This window comes from Fundulus heteroclitus, chromosome 12 (genome assembly GCF_011125445.2).
Source record: "Fundulus heteroclitus isolate FHET01 chromosome 12, MU-UCD_Fhet_4.1, whole genome shotgun sequence".
Classification (NCBI taxonomy): Eukaryota; Metazoa; Chordata; class Actinopteri; order Cyprinodontiformes; family Fundulidae; genus Fundulus; species Fundulus heteroclitus.
Window position 1 is genome coordinate 7,839,363 of NC_046372.1, and position 23,486 is coordinate 7,862,848.

The 23,486-nt window shown below is 39.4% G+C and overlaps 1 protein-coding gene across 1 annotated transcript in view; it reads left to right on the plus strand.

The window, feature by feature from the left end:
• The window catches only part of dock8 (dedicator of cytokinesis 8), a gene marked incomplete in the record, with an annotated part of 78,878 nt that overhangs the window by 41,043 nt on the left and 14,349 nt on the right, over positions 1–23,486 (plus strand). Inside the window, 19 exon segments of the mRNA XM_036143868.1 lie at positions 1,699–1,791; positions 3,131–3,226; positions 4,182–4,331; positions 4,637–4,750; positions 4,883–5,038; positions 5,655–5,788; positions 6,750–6,913; positions 7,284–7,435; positions 9,128–9,310; positions 9,512–9,638; positions 10,108–10,195; positions 10,319–10,415; positions 13,656–13,790; positions 13,993–14,145; positions 18,136–18,294; positions 18,384–18,484; positions 21,043–21,235; positions 21,812–21,955; positions 23,192–23,323. Of these exon segments, the coding sequence (XP_035999761.1) occupies positions 1,699–1,791; positions 3,131–3,226; positions 4,182–4,331; positions 4,637–4,750; positions 4,883–5,038; positions 5,655–5,788; positions 6,750–6,913; positions 7,284–7,435; positions 9,128–9,310; positions 9,512–9,638; positions 10,108–10,195; positions 10,319–10,415; positions 13,656–13,790; positions 13,993–14,145; positions 18,136–18,294; positions 18,384–18,484; positions 21,043–21,235; positions 21,812–21,955; positions 23,192–23,323 (2,571 nt within the window).

Below are 23,486 nucleotides of genomic sequence, written 5' to 3' on the forward strand. Positions count from 1 at the left end.
TGTAAACGGCCGGACAACAGAAACTCCTTCGTTCATGTTGGTCAATATGAATTACCATTGAAGTTGCAACAAACTATGATGCAATTTATAATCTGAAAAATTCGGTATTTGGTAGAATTGTCTTTTAAACTGATTGATTTGTATCAGATGCCTAATAGTGTGCTGGAGTTTTGGCCCATTTCTCTCGACAGAACCAGCATTAACCACAGTGATGGCCACTCTGAAACATGTATGCTGAGGGTAATTGTTTATTTAGAAAAATAATTTGTGCCCAGAATAACCCCAAAGCATGATGCTTCCCTCCCCGTGCTTTACAGATGGCATGGTGTTCTCAGGCTTATAAAGCTTCACCTTTCTTTACTAAGAATGTCACAATGGTAATTAAGCGTAAACATTTAAATTTAAGTTTCATCAGACCACTGCAAAAGCTAAGGTCTTTGTCCCAGACTACGTTGCCAAAGTGTTGCTTTTGGGGAAATGGCTTCTTCCTCACTGGGTGTACATGTCTGTAGAGGACTCCTTTCACTGTGGATAATAATAATAATAATAATAATAATAATAATAATAATAATAATAATAATAATAATAATAATAATAATAATAATAATAATAATACATTTTATTTAAAAGGTGCCTTTCTGGACACTCAAGGTCACCGTACAAAAGGTTAAAAAAAAAACACAATGTCAGAAACAAAGTCAAAACAAAAAACATTTAAAAAATACAGAGCATTCATCCTAAAAAGAAATTGCTGTGATTATTTGAACGCATGAACTTGCCATTTTTAAAGCATCTGGAAAGGATGCTATCTTCGCTTTATATTTTTCTATGATGTCACACAAGGAGGAAAGATGATTGAGGCGGTCCCTAAAAATATATCCAGAGGTGTGCCGCTGTTTAACTCTAATGTTGTGAATTATCCCTTTTGGAAGCTTACCTAACTCTCATCTCACATTGTTTAAATCCATATTATTGTCACTTTATGTGAACCTCTAATTCACATAAAGTAATTCTGGCATTCAGCAAATAGAAAAATTTTGGGTAATCCCAACTGACCTGAAACAGAACAGGTTGAGTCTGATTTAATGTGAGGCAGTGGAAGGAAACAAATCTTCTGCATGTTTCAGTGTCTGGTGATCTATAGACACCCCTGCTTGTTTGATTAATTTGCTTTCCATCCCCCCAGTGCGTTTGGTATAAATCCTTAAATGGCTTAGCTCCTAAATACATCACAGACTTGTTATCAGCGTATAAACCCTCCAGACCACTCAGGTCTTCTGACTCCAGCCTGCTCTGCATACCTAGAACCAGAACCAAACATGGAGAAGCAGCATTTAGTTTCTATGCTCCAATTATCTGGAACAAACTTCCAGAAAACTGTAAAAGTGCGGAAAGCCTGAGTTCTTTTAAATCAAGATTAAAAACACATTTGTTTAAAATTGCCTTCAACTGTCCTAGTTAACTGAATCACCACTTTTTTGTTCTATTTTCTATCTATATTTTATTCCTACTTGCTTTTATTCTGTTTTATTTTGCTATATTTTAATCATGTAAAGCACTTTGCATTGTCTTTGTACTGAATTGTGCTATATAAATAAATTTGCCTTGCCTTGCCTTGCCTTGGTATTGTTTTACGCCACCAGTCGGTCACTGTAATGAAATCATGCATGATATTTTGACGGTACCTTCTGTCTGCAGGGCCACAACTACCCGGGCAGCCGCGTGTCCACCTATGTGGAGGCCAACAACTACCAGAACTTTGCAGGAAGCACCAGACCCTCCAACAGAAAGGTAGCGACTGAAGAGAACAGAGAAACTGCTGGTCTCTATCTGGTCTGAAATATGTGTTTCATTGGGTTTGTAATCTGACAATTAAACAGAAGATGATGATAATAACACATTTTATTAATAATGCACTTTACATTTCAAATAAAATCTCAAAGTGCTAAGAAGAGAGGATTATTGTTGCCAAAAAGTGCTAAGGAATAGGCTGTGGTAGAGAGCATTCAAACAGCAGCTTTGAATGCTCTGTACAGTTACAACCATTACACATCGTCTCAGTCTTTGGTTACATATACAAGGTTTTAGATATTGAGCTCTTTAACTGTTCGGTCTGGAATTGCATCAAATCTGATGAAAGGATTTTCTTATTCCGTATTAATATTGATATGAAAACAGAAAACTAAGTTCTTCAGTCTTAAAATAAATGGACTTTTGACATGGGGAAAAATGTGGGAGCCTTGGATCAAGGAATCCTTTTTGCAGGTGCATCGTAACCTAAAATGTTTTGTAACATTTTAGGGAAATTAGTCTCTAAACTGGGTAATATTTTTGCTTGACCAGATGTCTTGGATTGCTGGACTCCATGATCCTAATCTTTGCTCAGAGCAAGTTGTTTCCAGAAGAAAGAACTTGCAAGAATTGCAAATCCTTAGCCCTGCTAATCTAAATAAATTATATCAAAACTGACAATTATTATAATGAAAATTGATGTAAGAAATAATCTAAGGAGACTGCATTGATAATTTAATTATTTTTGACCATTTGAGTCTTCAATTTTTTTAGGCTCATTACTTTTAGTTTCGTTCGAAATTGAATTTGCAGCTTATCAGGATATATGAATGTACAAATACATTTTTCTCCCCTTTCGACTACAGCTTTGTGAATTGTATATAAACTATAATTATACTGCCTTTGTTTTGCTGTTTATTTATTAAAGAATGTTACAAAAAATATGCTTAAGTGTACCGGGAGAGTTCAACATTTTACTCATAAAACTCTACTAATAAGGCAAAAGAGTTTGGTTCTGTTGCAGAGGGGAGTCGGGTATTGTGAAGTCCAGTAAAGAAACAATTAGGAGCCAATTTTCAATGTAAGAATTTTGTAAGTGTGCCGTTGTTTTGCATGAATGCATGTGTTAAAGGGCACTGAGAGTTAAATGTTGATTTTATAGTGTGTTCAGTGTTCACTTCCCTCTGTTGGCCACAAGGTGGGAGTGTAACTCTGAGGACGGTGTGATTGGACAGGGTTCAGTCAACACTATGTCCTTGGAATAAATCTAAGTTTTATTCAGCTATGCATGTAAGCAGAGGCTCTAATTACAGGACATTTTCTGTTTTTTCTCTTGCAGCAATTTCACGAGGAGCTTGCACTGCAGATGGTTGTCAGCACTGGCGTCTGCAGAGAGAACGCTTACAAATACGCCTGGTTCTTCTTTGAGCTGTTGGTCAGTGTGACATTTTCTATATTTTTATGGCTCCATATTTGATTGTGGTTAGTTGTAAGACAAAAAAAAAAGGTAATAAACGTGCTATTGATGTTGATGGTAAACGGATCAACAAATAAAAACAATTCAAATAAATAATATTATAGAAAGTGGCAGCTGCATTTTTTTTTTATATGGGATGATGTGGCTTTCCACCCAAGATTGCACAGCCTGGGGGAAACCAAGGAAAAAGCTATAATATACATGAAATGGAGTTTTCTATTGGTCGTTTACATGCCTGTTAGATCAGAATGGTCGCCTGTAAGAGAATAAAGATGTGCCAATGAAGCCGGAATTGGTGTATAATTTACAGGTTAAAATTCAGCACTCAATACAAATTCTTCTATAATTTAAATTTTTTTGCTTCTTTAAAGGAGTCACTGCTGCAATTAAATATCCTTCCATACAAAATCTTAACAGTTTATAATGGTCTTAAACTTGAGTATTTGACACTTGAACAGAGAATCTTTAAAACACAGTTTCAGATTTATCAACCCTTTATTTTATTTTATTTTTAAATAAATGCATCAAAATTTGTAAAGCTTTTGTGCATCAGGACCACCCTCAAACGAGTCTAAAAAGTGCAATATTTAGACTGGTCAGACGTGAGCTGGGTTATTTGATTGTGATTATAGATGCTATAGAGCACAGGCAAATTAATACACTATAGAGTTTTATAAGTATTTAAAAATGTGCATCTTAAATAATGTACAAATTATATCATGCTGTGTTAAAAAATTCTAAGTGACATGTGCCAATTTCTTAACACCAGCTGTGTTGATTATTTTTATATATATATATATATATATATATATATATATATATATATATATATATATATATATATATATATTTTTTTTTTTTTTTTTTTTTCATGCGTGAACCCTGTTTGTTTTCGGTGTGCGTGTCTACGCAGGTGAAAAGCATGGCTCAGCACGTGTCTCAGCTAGACAGGTACAGTGTCCCGCGGAGGAGCCGCTTCTCTGACAGATTCAAAGATGACGTCACCACCATCGTCTCCGTGGTCACAGCAGAGATTTGCACAATTCTCGTCAAACAGCAAAAGGTGATTAAAAAAAAATATAAGTAAGACATTTAAGAGCTGAGCCAACCGAAGCACATCCCCTCGACTCGAGTCCCGAAAATGTTTAATGGAGGAACCCCTCCGCACCTTGTGTTCCCCTGAGCTGGGCTGCTTGAGTGTTCATCTTGTCGGAGTCCTCTAAACAACAGGGAGCTGGAAGTGCTAATTAAATTTGTCTCTGTGGTAACAAAAGCTCAGCCTGCTCAGCTAGATGCTTGGCGAGATCCGGTCAGCGCAGGTTGCTGATTGGTGTTTGTTGACTGTTGTTTTTTTTTGTTTTTTTTTAGGAGGTAGAGCAAGCAGAGAAAATCAACATCAGTCTGGCCTTCTTCCTCTACGACCTGCTTTCCCTCATGGACCGAGGGTTTGTCTTCCATCTGGTGAGAAACTACTGCAACCAGGTGAATAAACACGCAGACGCCAGCAGAAGCATTTTAGGAACTTTTCGACTGAATATATATACAATTTAAGTATGAAGTAACACGCTTTTAAAAATAATATTGACCAAGTCTGTTTTTTTCTTCCGCTTTTAGATGTCAGCTAAGAGTGTTTCAATGCCGACTTTGATCAGTATGCGCCTGGAGTTCCTGCGGATCCTCTGCAGCCATGAGCACTACCTCAACCTGAGCCTCTTCTTCAGCAGCCCGGCCTCTGCGCCCGCCTCTCCCTGTCCATCCATCTCCTCGCAGGTGGGCCTGCTGACGTGTAACATTCTGCATTTGTAACTAAGGCCATCAGGTTTCCTGCGGTCATGAAGGGAAACATGTTTTACAAGGTGTATTTCTGCATAGCAACTTCTGTCTGTAAATGCAAAGTAACTAAGGGTCCCTGAATAAGACCCTTAGCCCCAGAATGCTCCCTGGGCGTGCCACACAGTGGCAGACCACTGTTTCCTAAGGGATGGATTAAATACAGAGGACACATTTCATTGGACTGTATGTTGCAATGACAGTAAAGATAATATTTGTTTTTTTATACAAAGCAATCATTTTGATTACTTAATGATTGTACCTCTTCAGCTAATGAGACACGACATTTAAGGTTAAAATATTACGTCAAACCCATAAACAACCTTACAGAATACAGAAATTAATGAAAAGTATGTTTAATGCCTTCTAAAGGTTGTAATTTTAAGGATTAATCTGAAAAAACAAGCCTTATCAGAACGCACATCCCAATTTACTGAAATGTAAAAATGGGAATACAAAGGAGACGTTTGATCATTCGTTCATTCATTTTAAGAGTTGCAGTTACTCCCGGCTTCTGTCTGTTCGCCTCTCATTTGAATTGTGTTATTCTGTTCAGAGTTCTGGCTCCTACCAGGAACAGCAGAGGATCTTGGCGCTGTTTGATCTCTCTCAGGAATTCAAGCAACAGCATTACCTCACCGGTCTGCTCCTAACAGAACTTAGCGCGGCACTTGACATGGAGTCAGAGGGGTACGGAGGAACGCTGTCAAATTATTCTCGTTTGCTCTCTGCTGCCTTTTTTCAAAAGCTGCATTTTGTATGTTCATCAAATGATGGAATGTGTTACTTTTTTGTCGTGTTTCTACCAGAAACCTCAGTGTGATTTGTCTGATGGACCAACACAGGGTAGTGCATAATTGGGACCAGTCCAAATGTAAACATTTTGACCTAAGTGTACAATCCTATGTAGCAAAAATAACTAACACTCCTTGAAGACATCATTGCCTGGACAAAACATGGTGGTGGCATCATGTTGTAGGGAAGCCTTTTTTTTCAGCGGGAATAAGTCAAGCTGATCAGTCTTTTGGAGGATGAATTTAGCTACAATCCTGGAAGAAAAGCCGTTGGAGGTGGAAAAATGCTGAAAACTGGGTGGGAGGTTCATCTTCTTGCAGGACGGTGACCCTAAGCATACAACCAGAGCTACAGTGGGATGGTTTGGTTGAAAACATATTGATGTGTTAGAATGGCCTAGTCAAAGCCCAGGCTTCAGTTTAATTAAGAATCTGTGGTAAGACTTGAAATTGAATGTTCACCGATATTTTCCATCCCTTCTGACTGAGCTTGAGCTATTATGTAAAAGACAATTGGCAAAAATGTCCGTGTCTAGATGTGTAGGTCTGCAAGACACGTACCCCAAAATATTGCAGACATAATCATTTCAAAAGATGGTTTTACAAAATGTCAATGATATGGCTGATTGCAAATGCTAATCACTTTTCACATTTTCATCTTTAAAGACAAAATGTAAACCATTCTTACCCTCCCACCTTCACTATTATTACACTGGTTTGTGATGGTCTATCAAGACAAATCCTAATATGCTTTTCACGTTTTGGGGGTTGTGAGGAAATGTGAGAAAGGTCAAGTGGCAGGACTTTTGCAAAGACTGGATTCAATCAGACTGGTTGACATTCTTCTGTGTTCGCAGGGGAAAGGTTCAAAGAAAGGCGATCAATGCAATTTACAGCTTGCTGTGTTCCCATGATCTGGACGATCGTTGCATTAAATCTGAGGTCAGAGCCAAGGTGGCCGCTCTCTACCTCCCCCTGGTGGGGATTATTATTGAGTCAACCAACTACCTGGATTTCACTGGTAGGTGGAGAAGTATCATATCATGGATTGTTTTTTTGTTTTTGTTTTGTTTTGTGTTAGTATTTTGAATAAAAGACAATAAACTATTCCAAGTGTTGGTGATATAGATGCTCATGAACTTGCCATTAATGAGTTTTAACGAGGTGAAAGGTTAATGGGATGCCGTCATTTAGCAATTATCCTCAATTAAATAACTTTGATTTTCTACACAACTGCGGCCATCCATCTTTCTCCAACCTGACATAAATGTGTTAATGCTGGACTCCTACATCTGTTTTAGCTCTAATTAAGACGCGGTAATGCCGAGCCTACGGCTCCAGCTCCTCTCTGCTTCACTTGAACATGTCCGACTCCTGTTTGCCTCTTTCAGTTTGCGACACGCGCGCCGGCAAAAACAAGACCGGCGAATCCGAGGACGACCTTGAAAACGTGCCGCCTATCAATCAGTCTGTTGCCATGGCGATCGCTGGGAATCCCTTCAACACGCTGGGGCGTAACGTTCTCATCTCCATGGCATCCCTGGTAAAGTTTGTCCTCTTAATTTCTCAATCAGAGTGACCGTGGCGGAGCGTTAAATGCTGGTAAAAATTTCAGAAAGCTTCTGCTTTGTGAGTGATTTGGTTTTCCAACAGGTGAGCTCCACAGATGCTGATTGATTAGCTGTCAGAGCCACACATGCACTTCATCCATCCTGCAAAAAAAAAAAAAAAAAAAAAAACAACAGAAAAAACCCTCACACACTCATTCACATAAACACGCACATCTGTGGGAGATGGTTTATGGCCAGGCATTGCCGACATAAGTGAACAGGGCCGTCCTCCCTGACAAACACATCCATCAAGCTGTAGCTGCGACGACAACAAACAGCACAGGCCCCAAAACCGAGCCCCGCCATTCTCTTCCGCTCCAGAGCATGAATCAGTTCCCTCGGCATGTTGTTGCGAGAAATGCTGTTTGCAGAAAAAGGTTGTCATGCGAATGAGCCGTTGGCCTGGCACTCGTCAGAAACCCGAGGAGCGGCTCGCTCCTCGTACGCAGGCGGGCCGCCGTCAAACAGAATATTCATGAATCATTTTGTCGTTGCAGGGAGAAACGGCAACGCGCGTTGTCAAATAAACAACGGCATGTTTTTGTTCGCGCGCGGCGGCGTTTAAACGTCGGCTCTGGCGAGCGTCGGCTCAGTCCGGCCCTGGACAAAAACGGACTTGGGTAACTGGGTTGTAGGTGGAACACATAGGGCAGTGGGAGCCTAATGACTACATTTATCAAAAGTGCCACACAATGAAGCAGCAGTAGTCATCCACAGCAGCGATTCATCATCACACGAATGAAGCTAAATTAATCTGCAGTAGATTAAAGGCCTGTTGAGATGGGGAGGAACCGTGCTTCTCTGCAACCAGAAGGAAAGAGCTGACCAATCACTTCACAGTGGGGTGTTTAAAGGTGCTTGTAGATGATAAACTATTAGATACAGTTACTGATATACCTCAGTTTGACCCTTTATTAAAAGAAGTGTTGCACAGTTTCACCTAAAAAAATAAATAAAAAAAAAAAACAGGATGCAGAAGAGATGATGCATGCATAGACTCACTCGTACCTTGTGAAAGGCAGCTGGCCCAAATAGGGATCAGAACCAAAACACATGTAAATAAGACCAAACAGAAGGTATTAGATAATAATGCATAATTAAAATTAATTGAATATGAGGTTTGAGCATTTTTAAGAAAATGTATCACACATGCTTCTTGGAAATACCTAATGGAATCAAAATCTGACATGATATGGCATTTCAGATGGTACAGATCGGTTTGTTTACAGGTGCGAAATGGAAGTAAGCGGGTTAGAAATTAAAAGACCACACAGGTACGAAATGGGAGTGCGAATGGACAAAGGTGCAAAATTGACCCGGACGCTAATGAGACGCTGTATCCACCATGTTTATTTTAAAACTGTAGCTAACCAATGGCTCGAGCCGAAGCCCGGGATTGCACACGAATACCTTTGCAGACTACAGGCTACATACAGCGGTTTGAAGGAAACAAGTTTTTAACTCTGGTTACGAGTGTTAAGCAAACAAATTAATAAAAATTCTGCGTTGACTAAAGACATTTTTTGACCATTAATTATAGCTAACATCATCGGTTAAACTTGTGTTTTGCAATTGCTTTTTTTTCTGTAAATTATTTGTAGCTTTGTGTTTTCTTCTGTTCCCAGCAAGGTAAATCTGTTGCCACCCTGGCTGCAGACACCAGTCGCCACCTGCTGGTTTGTTTCCTCTGGGTGATGAAGAATGCAGATAGAAACCTTATCCAGCGCTGGACCGTGGATATGCCTCCGTCACAACTCAATAAGCTGCTGGAGCTCCTGACTATATGCGTGTCCTGCTTTGAGTACAGGGTCAGTTTGCGGGTCTCTTTGTTTCCTAATAGTGCAGATAAGACCGTTTTTTCTTACATCTTTGCAAGAATACAAAGAACCAGCTGCCGGTCGCATTTTCGAATGTCTTGTCTATGTTTGCATAATTTTTACTGCAAAATATTCAAATTTGTGTGAGTTGTGCTTTTAAGCTGGGGATTTAGTTTTAATGTGCATCTGCAGGGTAAGCAGAGCAGTGACAAAGTGAGCACACAGGCCTTACAGAAATCCCAGCAGGCCAAACTGCAGCTAGAAGAAGCCCTGCTGAGAGGAATGGGAGCTCGTGGAGAAATGATGAAACGGGTTGGAGGTAACCCATTTGCTGTTTTTTATTTTGTTTTGGTTTTTTTTTTTACAGCTTTTCCTTACTTTCCAAAGACTTTTTTTTTAAATAAGCAGATCAAAGCCTAAACAATCTTCACATAAACTCTATGCAGCAACAAGGTTTAAAAAGTGTTTTTATACGTTTTTTCAGTGACTGCATTGTCAACAAGTCTTTGTCAAACATCAGATAAGCTACTGAGGGTGTGCATCTTTTAGACAAGGGAACGCTAGCGACATCGCATAAAAAGCACAAGGAATGGTCAATAAGGATGAAAGTTTGCTTCCTTTATTTACCCGTTAAATCATCAACTGCCATAGCTTCTGTGTATATATATATCTATTTTATCTTATTTTATTTTGCCTGAACCATCAACACCAAGTCAAATTCCTTGTAAGTGCAAACCTACTTGGCAATAAACTTGATTCTGATTCTGATTCTTTTGAATCCCTGACAGGAATGGACAGAACCGTGGGTCAAAGAGAGAACCTGCGCTGGAGGAAAGACCTCACTCAGTGGAGACAGACCAATGACAAACAGGATAAGTATGTTTTAACATACCGTATGTGACTTTTGCTGTTGCCTTAATTAGCAACCTTATGTCCTACAGCCAGTGCATTGAACCTTTTTTTTAAGTTTATAGTTTAATCTTTGTCATCTTCTTTCAGAACAAAAGCAGAGTTGGACCAGGAGGCTCTGATCAGTGGGAATTTAGCCACAGAGGCAAACCTTATAGTCCTGGACCTTTTAGAGACCATAATACAGGTCAGAGAAGTTTCATTTCATAATCACACCTAAATATCAATTACTCCAAATACATATACAGGGAGGTTGAGAGAAATAAAATGAAAAGGAAAAAAGTTATACAACTGCTAGTTGTTTCTTTTCGTTTCAAGGTAACTTTTAATGCTGCAATACAGTATAGTGAACTCCCTCACCTGAACCAATAAAGTAATACTAGATGGAAGGTTTTAGAAATGAAAGCTAATTTGTTCAAACCTAATAAATTGTGGCTGAGATTTAATTCCATGGTATAATTCTCATACTTATAAGTCTAGGTTTTTTTTCAGTTGCAGTAATGCCATGAAAATGTAAAAAAAAAAATTGCTATTGTTGTCATGTCTGCCTTAATTGATTTTATAGCTTCTTATGCATTTAAGGGCTTCTGCTCCTAAACCGTCTGAAACTCCTTGTTTGTAGTTCGGGCTTTTCTTCCTGTTTTCAAAAAGATCAAAAGCAACATTTGCATAAAACCTCCCCAGTTGCTAATGTGGAGCATTTCTGGTAAAAGGTTTGCAGCAGTTTGCTATTGAAGAATTATAATAAGTTTTTGGAAGCAGGAGTGTTTTATTCTTTATTTATTTATTCAGCCTACTAATTATCCAGTGCCGACTCTTCTTAGTACTAACTCTGTGTTTCCAAGGTGTAGGAGGACCCAGTTGTTTCTGTGCTATGGGGGAAGGTCTAATAATTTTTATGAGTTTAAAATACGTTACCATAACAAAAACATTTGATGCAGACTTTTCTAATAAGAGTTATACCTTTTGAATTGATAAAGCTTCCTGGAGAGGAAGCGAAACGTCTTCAACTACGGAAAACAAGTCCAGTTGCTTTGTTTTTTACTTTTTTTGGAATTTCAAATAAGAAAAAAAACAACGCAACAAAAAACAGAGAAAAATAATCATTGTTTCTCTGTGTTTGAAAAATATTGTCTCTCAGCTCTCTCCTGAGAGAGCGCTATCTGTCTCTGTAGTAGTTGGACTACACTGCCCTGTTTCTAACATAAGGCCAACGTAAACTTAACTTTTATATTGAATTGACTTAATAATAGGTTTATTGTTGCAAGCGCATATTCCAGGCACGGGCTGCCTTATATGAATGCACTTCTAGTTTACACATTACATTCAGGCATTCTTGTAGACAGCTCAGGGGTACGATCAGGTAGTGATAGTGTACCGTAATGCTCCGAATATCCATTGAACGAAGTGGTTTAGTTGCTAATCAATGTCGTACTTACACATTTTCACAAATTTTTGAGCGCATTGTACCACATAAAATCAGTCAGTAAGCACAACTTTAATCATATATAAGACGCACCGGATTACAAGGTGCACCATCAATTTCTGAAGAAATGTAAGGATTTTAAGTCTAACACGATAAGAGTTGAGAAAACATAAAAATGTTCTACCATCCCATCAACTATTGATAAATGCAATTAGATGGTTGCATCTGAACAAGAAAAAAAGTAATAAAAAGGGTATAGTCAGCATTTCTCTTTTTTTATCTGTTTTGAAGTATATTGTCACAAATGTAAAAAGTCCAGTGATGTCTAGTTGAAAATATTCACGTTGCATTTGGTGTTATACTTTTGAACTTCTCTTACAAGCACACATATGTTTGCTTCAGGATTAACAGCTGTTTACCAGAACACATTGGGCCATGTTTAGTGTCATATGTTGAATCGGTAAGAACTGATAATATATCAGCCTCCTGGACGAGCCTCACATTTCTCTGAATGACGTGCCAAGATATGGAGAATGCTGGTTGGTTTGAAACTCTGCAGTTTTATAGTTCTTCTTTCTAGAGGCACATTTCGGATTATACTGATAGGCTTCAGCCAGTGTGTGAGTCTTATGTTCTAATTAGTTTAAGTGGAAATCACAGTTTCAGAGCAACAGATGGTTTATTTATACACAAATATAGAACACAAAATGATTAAAGGGGTCTAATTACTTCTGTTTGAAAAAGGGCAGCAGCAATTATCCTACTTCTGCATAAAGCACTGCAGTATCTGCTTTTACAGTTATAACAATATAACTGTAAAAGACCAGTTATACCAGTTATGTGGAGACATAGACATAAATTTAGAGTAAATGTTTTTAGATCACAGCTAAATTCTTCTTTCTTACGAATGAGGGGGAAGTGGAGCGGCTTTTTCCCCCAGTTATCTGACTCAGAGTACACAAACAGGTAGGGGAGGGGCAGTTCCAGAAAGCTGGAGAAAGCCATGATAACTGCGCCATGTTCTCTGACGTCTCGTTAAATATTTTTAAACATAAGAATGCTTTGAACATTTTACGCAGTTTTAAAACTTTTTTTTTAACTTTATAAAATTACTGCATGTATTTTGACTTGATGCCGGTAGCTCAGCCCAGTTGTGTCCCATATATTCAGCTGAAGACTTGCGTTTTTTCACAATTCAAAATTAAGGGCATTTGGGGGGGGAAAGTGTGCTCTTGGCTTGAAGACATGGCTTATTATGCTTATTAATGATAAACTACAAGCACTTCTACATCAGTTGTGTTTTATGTAGCACCTGGTAGAATCTTGTCTGTCAAATCTGTTTTCTTTCACACCATCAGCCGCTCCCGCTGAGCCATTCACGGCACTTGCTTTTCACCAGCTGCGTCCAAACTGTGGCCTTGGGGCCATTTATGGCAAATCAATAACGGTACGAATTTGACTGACCAGCGCAGGTAGTTAAGTTGCAAGCAAACATTTTTGAAGAAAGAGTGACCCATATCCTGTTCTTGTCGCAGACAATAGCCTCTGGCTTATTGTCCTACTTTGCTTCTTTCATTGAAATATTTCATGTTTAGATAATTGTCAAGCATATTAAAGTAATTAAAAAAAAAATATCCATTTTTATTTAAAAATGCTTTCTTTGCTTGTTTTTTTTTTGCCCGCAAATACTTTTTATTTGTCCCGTGTGGCAAAAAGTTTGAACACCACTAATCTACAGAAAGATTGAATTTTACCTTAATATTAGTTCTTGGAAGAAAACAAATCATGCATCATGGTTCTACTCCAAGATGAGTTTCTCCATTAACATACATATCAATAGATTACAGTTTAATTCACTCACCAGATGTTCTGATCTCTGTTTGATGTAGTTGGTTTATGATCTTGTGTCCTCTTAGTGTTTCCAATGTGCTGCGTCCCCCCCGCAGGTGTTTTTTTTTCTATGCATTTTCTGACTAATTTCTCCATCTGCTCCGTGCGCAGGCGGTGCCTTTAAACGAGTGTAAGGACAGCGTCGTTGGCGGCGTGTTGAAGGTGTTACTCCACTCTCTCACCTGCAACCAGAGCACCACTTTCCTCTGTCACACCTTCAGCACTCTGAGGGCACTTGTCGTCAAGGTAGCGACGTTATCATACTAGTGTGTGTGTTTGTGCGTGCCGTTATGTGTGGGTTGGTGTCATTACACAAGCATTATCAGAGTCTGAATTAGGTGTTCTTATTTGTTTGTGTGGGTGGCAAACGGCCGATGTAAGCTGGAATTATGCGTGTATATAAGCGCACCGCCCTGTGGAGTACAGCTGATGGTTTGTTTGCATCCAGTTCGGAGACCTGCTGTTCGAGGAGGAGGCGGAGCAGTGCGCGGACCTGTGCCAGAAAGTGCTTCAGTACTGCAGCAGCCCTGTTGATGAGAACAGGAGCCATGCCTGCGCCACCCTCTATCTCATCATGAGATACAGCTACAGCAATGCCAGCGTGAGTTAACACCTGCACACAGTAAAGTATCCCAGATGCTTTTTTTAAACCCTGTTCTAACAGTTTATCTGTCCATGGATGCAATAAGCGTCAATAAGTTTTTTTTTATTTTTTATTTTATTTTTTTATATATGTATTATAAAAACTAGTGCATAACTATGAAGTGGAAGGGAAATGATTCATAGTTTTTACCTGGTTTTGCTAATCAAAATCTCAAAAGCGTGGTAAGCATTGGAATTCAGCCCTAAAAACATCCCACAGCTTGATGCTGCCACCACCATGTTTTGCTGTAGAAACATTGTTTCCAGATGGATGTGTTGTGTTTTTTTATGTAGTTTGTCGTCGTTTTACCAGTACTACAAAAAGTTATCTTCCGGCCTCATATGACCCGAGCGTCCTCTACCACAAGTTTGCTGTGCCCCCTACTCGCTTTATCCCTGTTGTGGTCGCGAGGGGTGCTGGTGCCTGTCTCCAGCTCTTAATGGGTGAGAGACGGGGTACTTCTTATGGCTTTCATTCAGCAATTTGTCCATATACAGTTTCTCCCACCTGAGCTGTGGACATATGCAGCTCCTCCAGAGTCATCATGGACATTGTGGCTCCTTCTCCCATTAATGCTTTCCATGTCGGACCTGTTGAGGCTGCGGGTCTGCAACCTTTACAATCCAAAAAGCCATTTTTGCCCCAATTTATCTATTGGCACAAAAGTAAAATGACTGTCTGAAAAAACATTTTTTACAAATATCTTCCGAAGAAAATTGGGCTTAAAATGTTTTATTGCCATATTTATCACCATATGTATTAATGGTGTGTGTTTGTTTTTTTTTACAATTTTTTTTTTGGGAGGGGGTAAAATACAGGAAAACATCTAACATTTCCAAAATGTGAATGTATACGTTTCCATCTTTGTAACAATGATATTGCATGAAAAAGACGACTAAAACTAGTATGTTTAGCCCCTCATTGCTTGGTTTTCTTTAACTTTTTGACCAGAGGTGCCATGTGGCCCAGTAGTAGAGAAGGCATGCGATATATGGGGGCTATAGTCGTTGCAGCTCTCCTGGGGGTGAATTCCCGACCCCCCCCCCCCCCCCCCCTCCAGCCATTTACTGCAAGTCTTCCTCCTCTCTCTCTGCCCTTCTTCCTGTCAAGCTATCCATGAATAAAGGCCGGCAGCGCCGCAGATTCTAATACAAAATTGGAACAAAGTTAATTAAAGCCACTGATGAGGGTCTAAAGAGCCACTTGTCTGGAGTTAAATGAGTAGACCACGTGATTTACAGAACCGTTAACTAAGATTAAACCATACACAGGCAGATTGTGTTTACTCCCTGATTGACTTCTAAAGCTTTTTATTTAAGGCTTTCAGAGTGGATGGGGCTGAACACAAATTCACCCCTTGCTCTTGTTTATTTGTACAAAAAAACAATGTATGTTTTTCCTTCTATTTCACACTTAAGCTCCGAGTTGCATTGGTCCACAAAGCCCCAACGACACACATTTAAGGCTGTGGTTCTAATGTCACAAACGAGAAAAAAAGTTGAGCACTTTTTGCATGAAGCTGTAAATTATGTGCATTGAAGAATTAAGAATGGCTTCCTGCTTCAGACCCATTGAAGAAACGAGTGGCTCAGATCTTTATCCTCCCTGCTCTTCCTCAATGCTCAGCTTTAATGTCTTTTCCACGTCTATTTTGAGCGTGCAGAAGAAAGTTCCTGCTGAAGGATGTGTCTCTAAGTAGAGAGCGGGGAGATATGTCACTGTCTGCCTCCCCGTGTTCTTACTCCTCCTTAACTAATGACAGTCGCCCCATCTGTGCATGTGTGTGCAGCTATATATATATATATATATATATATATATATATATATATATATATATATATATATATATATATATATATATATTATATATTATATATTATATATATATATATATATATATCTCAGTGTGTATGTATTTGTACCACATGAGGAAGGTAGTGGTGGAATTTTAAAGAGCCTAGAGAGGAGAAGATCCTGATGAAGATAGAGGAGTGTTTGTAACAGAAGTGAAGCAGCAATAGGGGGAAATGAAAAAGACAGATCTAAAATGAGTAGAGAGTATAAGACATAGTATCTTCTTTCATCTTTTTCGCCTGGTTCGATTACTGCTGCTGCAGTCTATATTTCCAGTGTTTACAATCTGTGCGCTTTAATCAAAGTCAGGCGCCTGTCCATGTAGCACATTTACACGCACATACGTACAGTGTATCCACTTTCTAGGGAGTCTTTCCCCTCTTTGTGTCCCTGAGTACGCTTGTTTACACAGCGTATGCAGAAGGAGCTGTGATCTGAATTAGCGTAGCAGCCAAATGACTCATCCATACAATGTTTACTCTCTCCCTCTTTCTTTGTTTATGATCTGATCCCATTTTCCACCCATGTCTCGCTCGCCATCTGTCATAGACAGCTATTTTTTCATCTCGTATTTATTCGTTTTGTTTAATTTTAGATTATAGTTAAAAAAAAAAGGAAAAAAAAGAAGTAAGTACCAGAAACACGGTTCCAGTTCCAGATCTGGAAAAAGTGAGAATAATAACGAGAAGAAAAGAGGGCCAGATGAAACAACGAAAAAACGGAGACTAAAAAGATTTTCTGTGTTGATTTAAACTGTCATTAACTTTGTATTGTAGCGCAAACACACACACACACACACACACACACACACAGCCTGAGTTAGTGGGCAGTGATGGGTGGTGAAGCCCTGGCTCCATGCTCAGTTGAACAGAATGGGGCCGTAGAGATGATCCATGGGTGATTATGTCTCTGCTAATGGGAGATCATTTTCCGCTTAGCCGGTCATGCTGGAGATGGATGGGACATCTCGCGAACACGGGCACCGTTTCCCTTGCACATTTGCTCCGAAGATGGAAGGGTGTTTATCAGGCCCTTGTTCTTGGACAGGTAGTGTGAAAGATGAGGAAAGAAGAAAAAGAAAGAGGGGAGAAAAGGGGGTTTTGTTCTCCAACTGCTTTGAAATATTCTTGAGTTCATTACAGGCTATTTGTTCATCTATTTATTTACAGTTAAGCCTAAGCCTAACCTAAAATTATATATACCGCTGAAGGATTTAGAATTGAAATCATTTTCATTCAACCAAGAAGTTTGTTTCCGATTGGAAATGAGACCGACATCTCTTAAACAAATAATAAAATGATATAAATAGAGTACCAACATCGAACAAAATGATGGACTCGTTTATTCCCCCCAGTCCTCCATAATCAATGGAAAAAAATCTCTATCGGTATTAAAGCAAACAAAACCTCCTCATAATTGCGGCGCCGCTCTATGCATGTATGCACCGGTATTTTTGATGATTTATCTTTGGCGAGGAGCTCCAGGTCTGTGATGTTGGAAGGCCTCTTTGCCATCACCCTAATCTTTAGCTCACTCCACAGATTACCTATTAGAAGCAGCTCAGGACTTCAAACTTTAATATTACTTTCAATTACAACAAAAACATGATGGCAAAACATAAAGAGGAGTTTAAACATACATCTGTCTTGTATAAAGCAGCTTAATGTCTCGAGTTGCAGTCGTTATTGTATGTATATGTTTGTGTGTGTGTGTGTATATATATATAATATATACTTTTGCGACCCTAACCCTATTTTGGAGGAACTTTGAAAAAAAGACAAAATATTAGAAATAGATGACTGGTTCAGATTTGGTTGGATCCTTGCTTTTATTCATTTATTTATCAGTGTTTTCACCAGCTTAAAAACCAGTCAATGATGAATATACAGCCCTTTAAAAAGTGACGGTAATATGTTATTTATCTCGTCTCGCAGAGGTTTTTCATGCAGATTTTAGAATATTGAAAAAGCACCTGGTTCCTTCAGGTTACAAGAAAAACATGACAAGTTAAAGGATCGATATTCTTCGCAAATCCGTGGACGAATTAGACAATTATTCCATTGCATTGTGTGATAAATGTTATGTTCTTCTCAGAACTTTTCAAGGGTGAAGATGCAGGTCACCATGTCACTGGCCTCACTGGTGGGCAAATCATCAGACTTCCAGGAGGAATATCTGAGACGCTCCCTCCGCACCATCCTGGCCTACGCAGAGGAGGACGCTGAGATGCAGAACACCCAGCTGCCCTCACAGGTAAAGGATGACGCACGGTGTCCAAAACCGTCAGCGCTCCTGATTAAACGCTATAGAAACCATGTGCTTCTCTCTGTCTCCGTGTCCAGGTGGATGAGCTCTTGAGGAACCTCAACAGCATCTTGTCAGACACTGTGAAGATGAGGGAGTTTCAGGAGGATCCTGAAATGCTTATGGACCTCATGTACAGGTAAGAATAAAAAAGGAAGTTCCTCCTCGTTTCCATCCCTCTCTCTATTTCGTCACAACTTTTCCTTTTGCCAATCATTCTCTGGCTTCATCCGAAGCCGTCAGTGCCGGATCTTATTCCTCTGCGGTCTGTGCTGTTTAGCCGCTATTTGCTGCCTTCACTATGGTAACCATGTGGTAGCAGTTTAGGCCTCTGACCTGGCCTTGTGTATATGCAAAGCTAAACAGTGTGCGTACAAATGCGAGTGTGCACGTGTGTGTTTTTCAGAAGGAGCAAGCGTCGAGACAAAGAGAGCATACATGTGCTACTGTTGATCTTGGCACTTTACTTCGATGTGACTCAGTGTTGCATACGTGTGTTATTCATCATGCAACGTTCTGTTTAGGCTTTTGCTTCTGGCTATCTGGTCAGAGGCTGTCTGAAAGTCCTCTGCACGCTACTCCTTTACCTCAACATCTATTTCCGTGCACTTGAACCGCGTGATAGACGAACATTCGAGTCGTAGATTTCCGAACGCGGTTTTACTTGTGAGGCAGTTTATCAATCACAGCGGCGTAATTTTAGATGCAGAAAATCATGTTTGATTTATAATGATGCCGCTTGACCACAGTAGCCAACTATAATGCTACTGCTCACACTGTGGTGCACATTTATTTCCTGAAATATTCTCAGTAGACGTGATAGCCAATACATTTATTTATTTTCACTACATTTTGAATGCAGAAAGCTCATTTTGCGTTAGGGAAGCTTTGATTTATTTCAGCTTTTTCATGACTTGACGCCTTAACATAGAGTGCCTTGCAAAAGTATTCATATCCCTTGGATGTTTTTTCAAATTTTGTCATAATAAAAACACGTCAATGTGTTTTATTAAGATTTTTTTTAACAGACTAGCTCAAATAGGCACATAATTATGAGATACATATATTTTGAATTTCTTTCATTTAAGATATTCTGAAAAGTGTAGTGTGCATTTGTATTCTGTGCTCTGAGTTAGGACGCTGTAGAACCGTATTACGCTTAAATTTCATTGCAAGTCTTTTCAAGTGCGTCTTTGCGCATTAAAGACTGAAATGTTGTGCTCATTCCTCTTCTCAAAATAGTTCAAGCTCAGTCAGACTGGACAAAAAAAGTGTTTCTGGACAACCATTCCAAAAGCTTTACCGCAGATTGTCCATTGGATTTATGTCTGGGTTGTGCTATTCTGACATGAATATGCTTTAAACTGGGGCTCTGGTTGTATGTTCAAGGTTGCTGTTCTGCTAGAAGGTGAATCTCCACCCCGGTCTCAAGGTTTTTATCCAGCTTTTACCAGTTTGTTTTCCACCACCATGTTCCACTGTGGGAAATAGGGAAAAGTTGGATTTTAGACCCGTCTGACCAAACCACTTTCTTCACACAATTGCCATGTACCTTACGTGGCTTGTGGCAAACTGCAAACAAGACCTGGTATGGTTTTCCTTTTGCCCCTCGGTCATAGAGGACAGATTTTTGGAGCGTACCCCCAGTAGTTCTGTGAATGCATTTTCCCACTGGAGCTGCGGGTCTATGTAGCTCCTGTGGCTCTACTACAGGCCTCTTGACATTTTACCGGGTTAATGCTCTCATTGCCCATCCTGTCAGTGAAGGTGGATATCCAGGTATTAGTTTTCTGGTTGTGTCAAGGGCTGGACGATAATTCAATAACGATGTATATCGATGATAGAAAATAAGGGTGAATAAAAAGTTCAATAGAATAAAGTTTTCCTTCCTTATGCATTCTAGCCATATAGGTTAATATTTCAGTCATTACATCCTCCCAACCAATCACAACGCAGACCCAGGAATGCTCCGCCCCCTTCAAAGAGTTCAGAGAGCATGTGTTATTTTTTTTTCTTTTTTTAAAAACTTGCAGTTTTGTTAAAAAGTTGGTTGAGTTTGAATTCAGTGTTTGTATGTTCTGTATCTAAAAATAGGTTGCTAAGCAACAGCATAAAATGGCCAGAGCTGAACTTAAAATATATGTTTTGAATTTGTTGATAATTATCGATATGATCTCTATTTTATCTATGTGCTTTTTTTCTATATCGTCCAGCCCTAGTTGTGTCACACTCTTTCCATGTTCAGATGGGAATTGAACTGTGAGTTGTTTACAGCTTAAGAGCCTTCTTTTAAAGCTTAACCCTCCTTAAAACGTTTCTGTAACTTTGTTGTCGACCTGTCTCCTGTGTTCCTTGGTTTTCATGGTGTGATTTAGACATTCGTAAAAATAAATAAATGGATAAACGTATATTGTCTTCAACATAACGATTACGCACAACTTCATGTTTGTCCCCAACCTAAACTCACAATAAAACACATTGAAGTTTCTGGATGTAATTAAAAAAAAATAAGGGGAAAAGTTCAAGGAGGTAGCAGACGTTTGCACTGAACTGTAAATTGGTTTAGTGCTGAAATGTTCTCAGTCAAGATTCTCTCAGGAGAGAGCAGATTTTAATCTTAATTAGACCTTTAAGTGATTAAATAAAGGAGGTATAGAAAAAGGGGAAAACCTAACCCCCTTTCTGCCCACCCTCCAGGATAGCAAAGGGCTACCAGACGTCTCCTGACCTCCGTCTGACCTGGCTGCAGAACATGGCAGAGAAGCACAACAACAGGAAGTGTTACACGGAGTCAGCCATGTGCCTGGTCCACGCTGCAGCCCTGGTGGCCGAGTACCTCAGCATGTTGGAGGATCACAAATACCTTCCTGTTGGCAGCGTCACCTTTCAGGTATGTAGGGAAATGGCAAGAAACACAGAGAATGTTAATGCAAGAAGAGATTTTAATGAGCAGTAACTTAAGCAAACATGGGGATGTTTGCTACTGATATCCATCAAAGTCATTAAGTTCAGTATTTTCCAAATTCCGAGCAAATAACAGTTTAAAGTTGATCAAATCAATGCATTGTAAGCCCCTGAAAATGAAAAGGGAGGTAGTACACTCCTAGCATTAACATAAAGACAATGTTCTCTGAAATTTTTATGTCTTTAAAGAGTGGGGCAGTGGGCAAGTATGCTCATTTTGCAGCCAATTGACCCAAATTGAAAACAAATAGAAAACAAACTGGTACAACAAGTACAAAAATGATGGCACCATTAATGAACCGTCTCACACGCAAGACCTCTGCAGCACCCTAATGGCACAAGACACTCAAATCTGTATCAGTCAGCAGGCCATTGATTGGCGATCATCCGGCTGGTTCCCTCTCGCCTCAGCAGGCCACGTCCTTTTAAGCCACTTGATTGATTATTTGATTAAGGGGGCTAACTAATTGATTCACCGAATGTTTTTCTTTTTTCCTCCCAGAACATTTCCCCCAATGTGCTCGAGGAGTCGGCTGTGTCCGACGACATCCTGTCCCCAGACGAGGACGGCGTGTGCTCGGGGCGCTACTTCACGGAGAGCGGCCTGGTGGGATTGCTGGAACAGGCTGCTGAGCTGTTCAGCAATGTGAGTCGATGTAGCTATACTAACATAAAATCTGCGATTTTGTGCACACAGAACAACATCTGCCTGCATCTGAAATCCATGGCTCCATCCAATCCATTTCTGTAATTCTTAGCAATTGTAAATTCGGTATTACCTTTGCTAAGTGAAATGCAAATACTGATGCTGTTAATTTAATTTGCCCTCCCTGGGAAAGATGTGTAAAAAGTAATAAAATACATTCTATATTCCCAGCATAATATCATTTCCACCTTTTAATCTGCTGGGGGGAAGTTTGCATCAATTTTATGTATAATTTCCTTTACCATGTAAAACAATAAGAGTGTACAAAATTTCTTAAATTCATCATAATTAATAGGAACATTTAATTAGTAATCCACCACTTCCTGTTTCACTTTAGTATAAATACAATAATTACCAGAGTCCCTTTCCTTTTATCCATTTGCCAATTTACTGGATAAGGAGCCATATTTATCTTGCCACCATTTGCAGCGAGACAGACGGTAAGTGAGGCTAAAAAAAATCTTTAATGGTTACTATTGGAAAACAGCAGCTTAGAGTGTTGTCCTGGGGTTACCAAGTCTCCATAACCACCATTATACACTCTCTAAATGCAAAGCGGTTGATTGTGAGGTAAGCTGGGACAGAAACCTGTTCTGTGCTCCCATCACAAACGTCAACATGTGGAGTTTGTTGAACTCTAACATGACAACAGCATGGTTCCAGTTCAAGTCACAGTGAAGCAACGAGCCTTTTGGGTCATAGTTCTCCAATTAACATGCAACCAAGAACCCCGTTAACAGATTATTCTGTCCTTTCACATCAATCAAGAGGATCTACTGAGTTTGTGGGCCGTGTGTACATCCACAGCATGTTTTGGTGGTTTATAACTCTCAGTGGAGCATTTCATAAGACCATCTAGTGCTTTAAATACAAACAACGCTGTTTTGCAGAACTCCTTAACATGTCATTATCTGCCTTAGAGTCTGATGAGAAACTTATTTCTCAGGTCAGGTAGACTCTCAAACTCTCATCACTCCTGCTGCTTCTGCAGCTGTCTTTGCTTTGTATTATATCACGTTTGTAAGAGTTCATAGCGGTTACGAGTTTGTAATTGCCTCCCGAGGCAGATCAGGGGGGGATTGGGTGTGAAACAAATTTGAGCGCAACTGTATCTTCTTTATAGATTTACAGTTTGTGTTCATGCTGTAATGTGTTTTTTTTTTTTTTTTCTTTTAGGGTGGTCTGTATGAGGCAGTGAATGAAGTCTACAAGATCATCATACCGATCATGGAGGCTCGCAGAGATTTTAGAAAACTGGCATCCACACACGACAAGCTTCATAGAGCTTTTGATAACATTATCCAGAAGGTAAAGACCATTAGGAAATTTCTAATTTATTCATTTAGTTAACATTAATTGTACCCTTGGAAAAAAAAAAAAAGGCTGGGAGGCATTTTATAAAAAAGCTTCCCATAATTATGGCTCTTCAAAGGAATCGTCATGTAAAAAAAAATTTACATAAAAAAAAAAC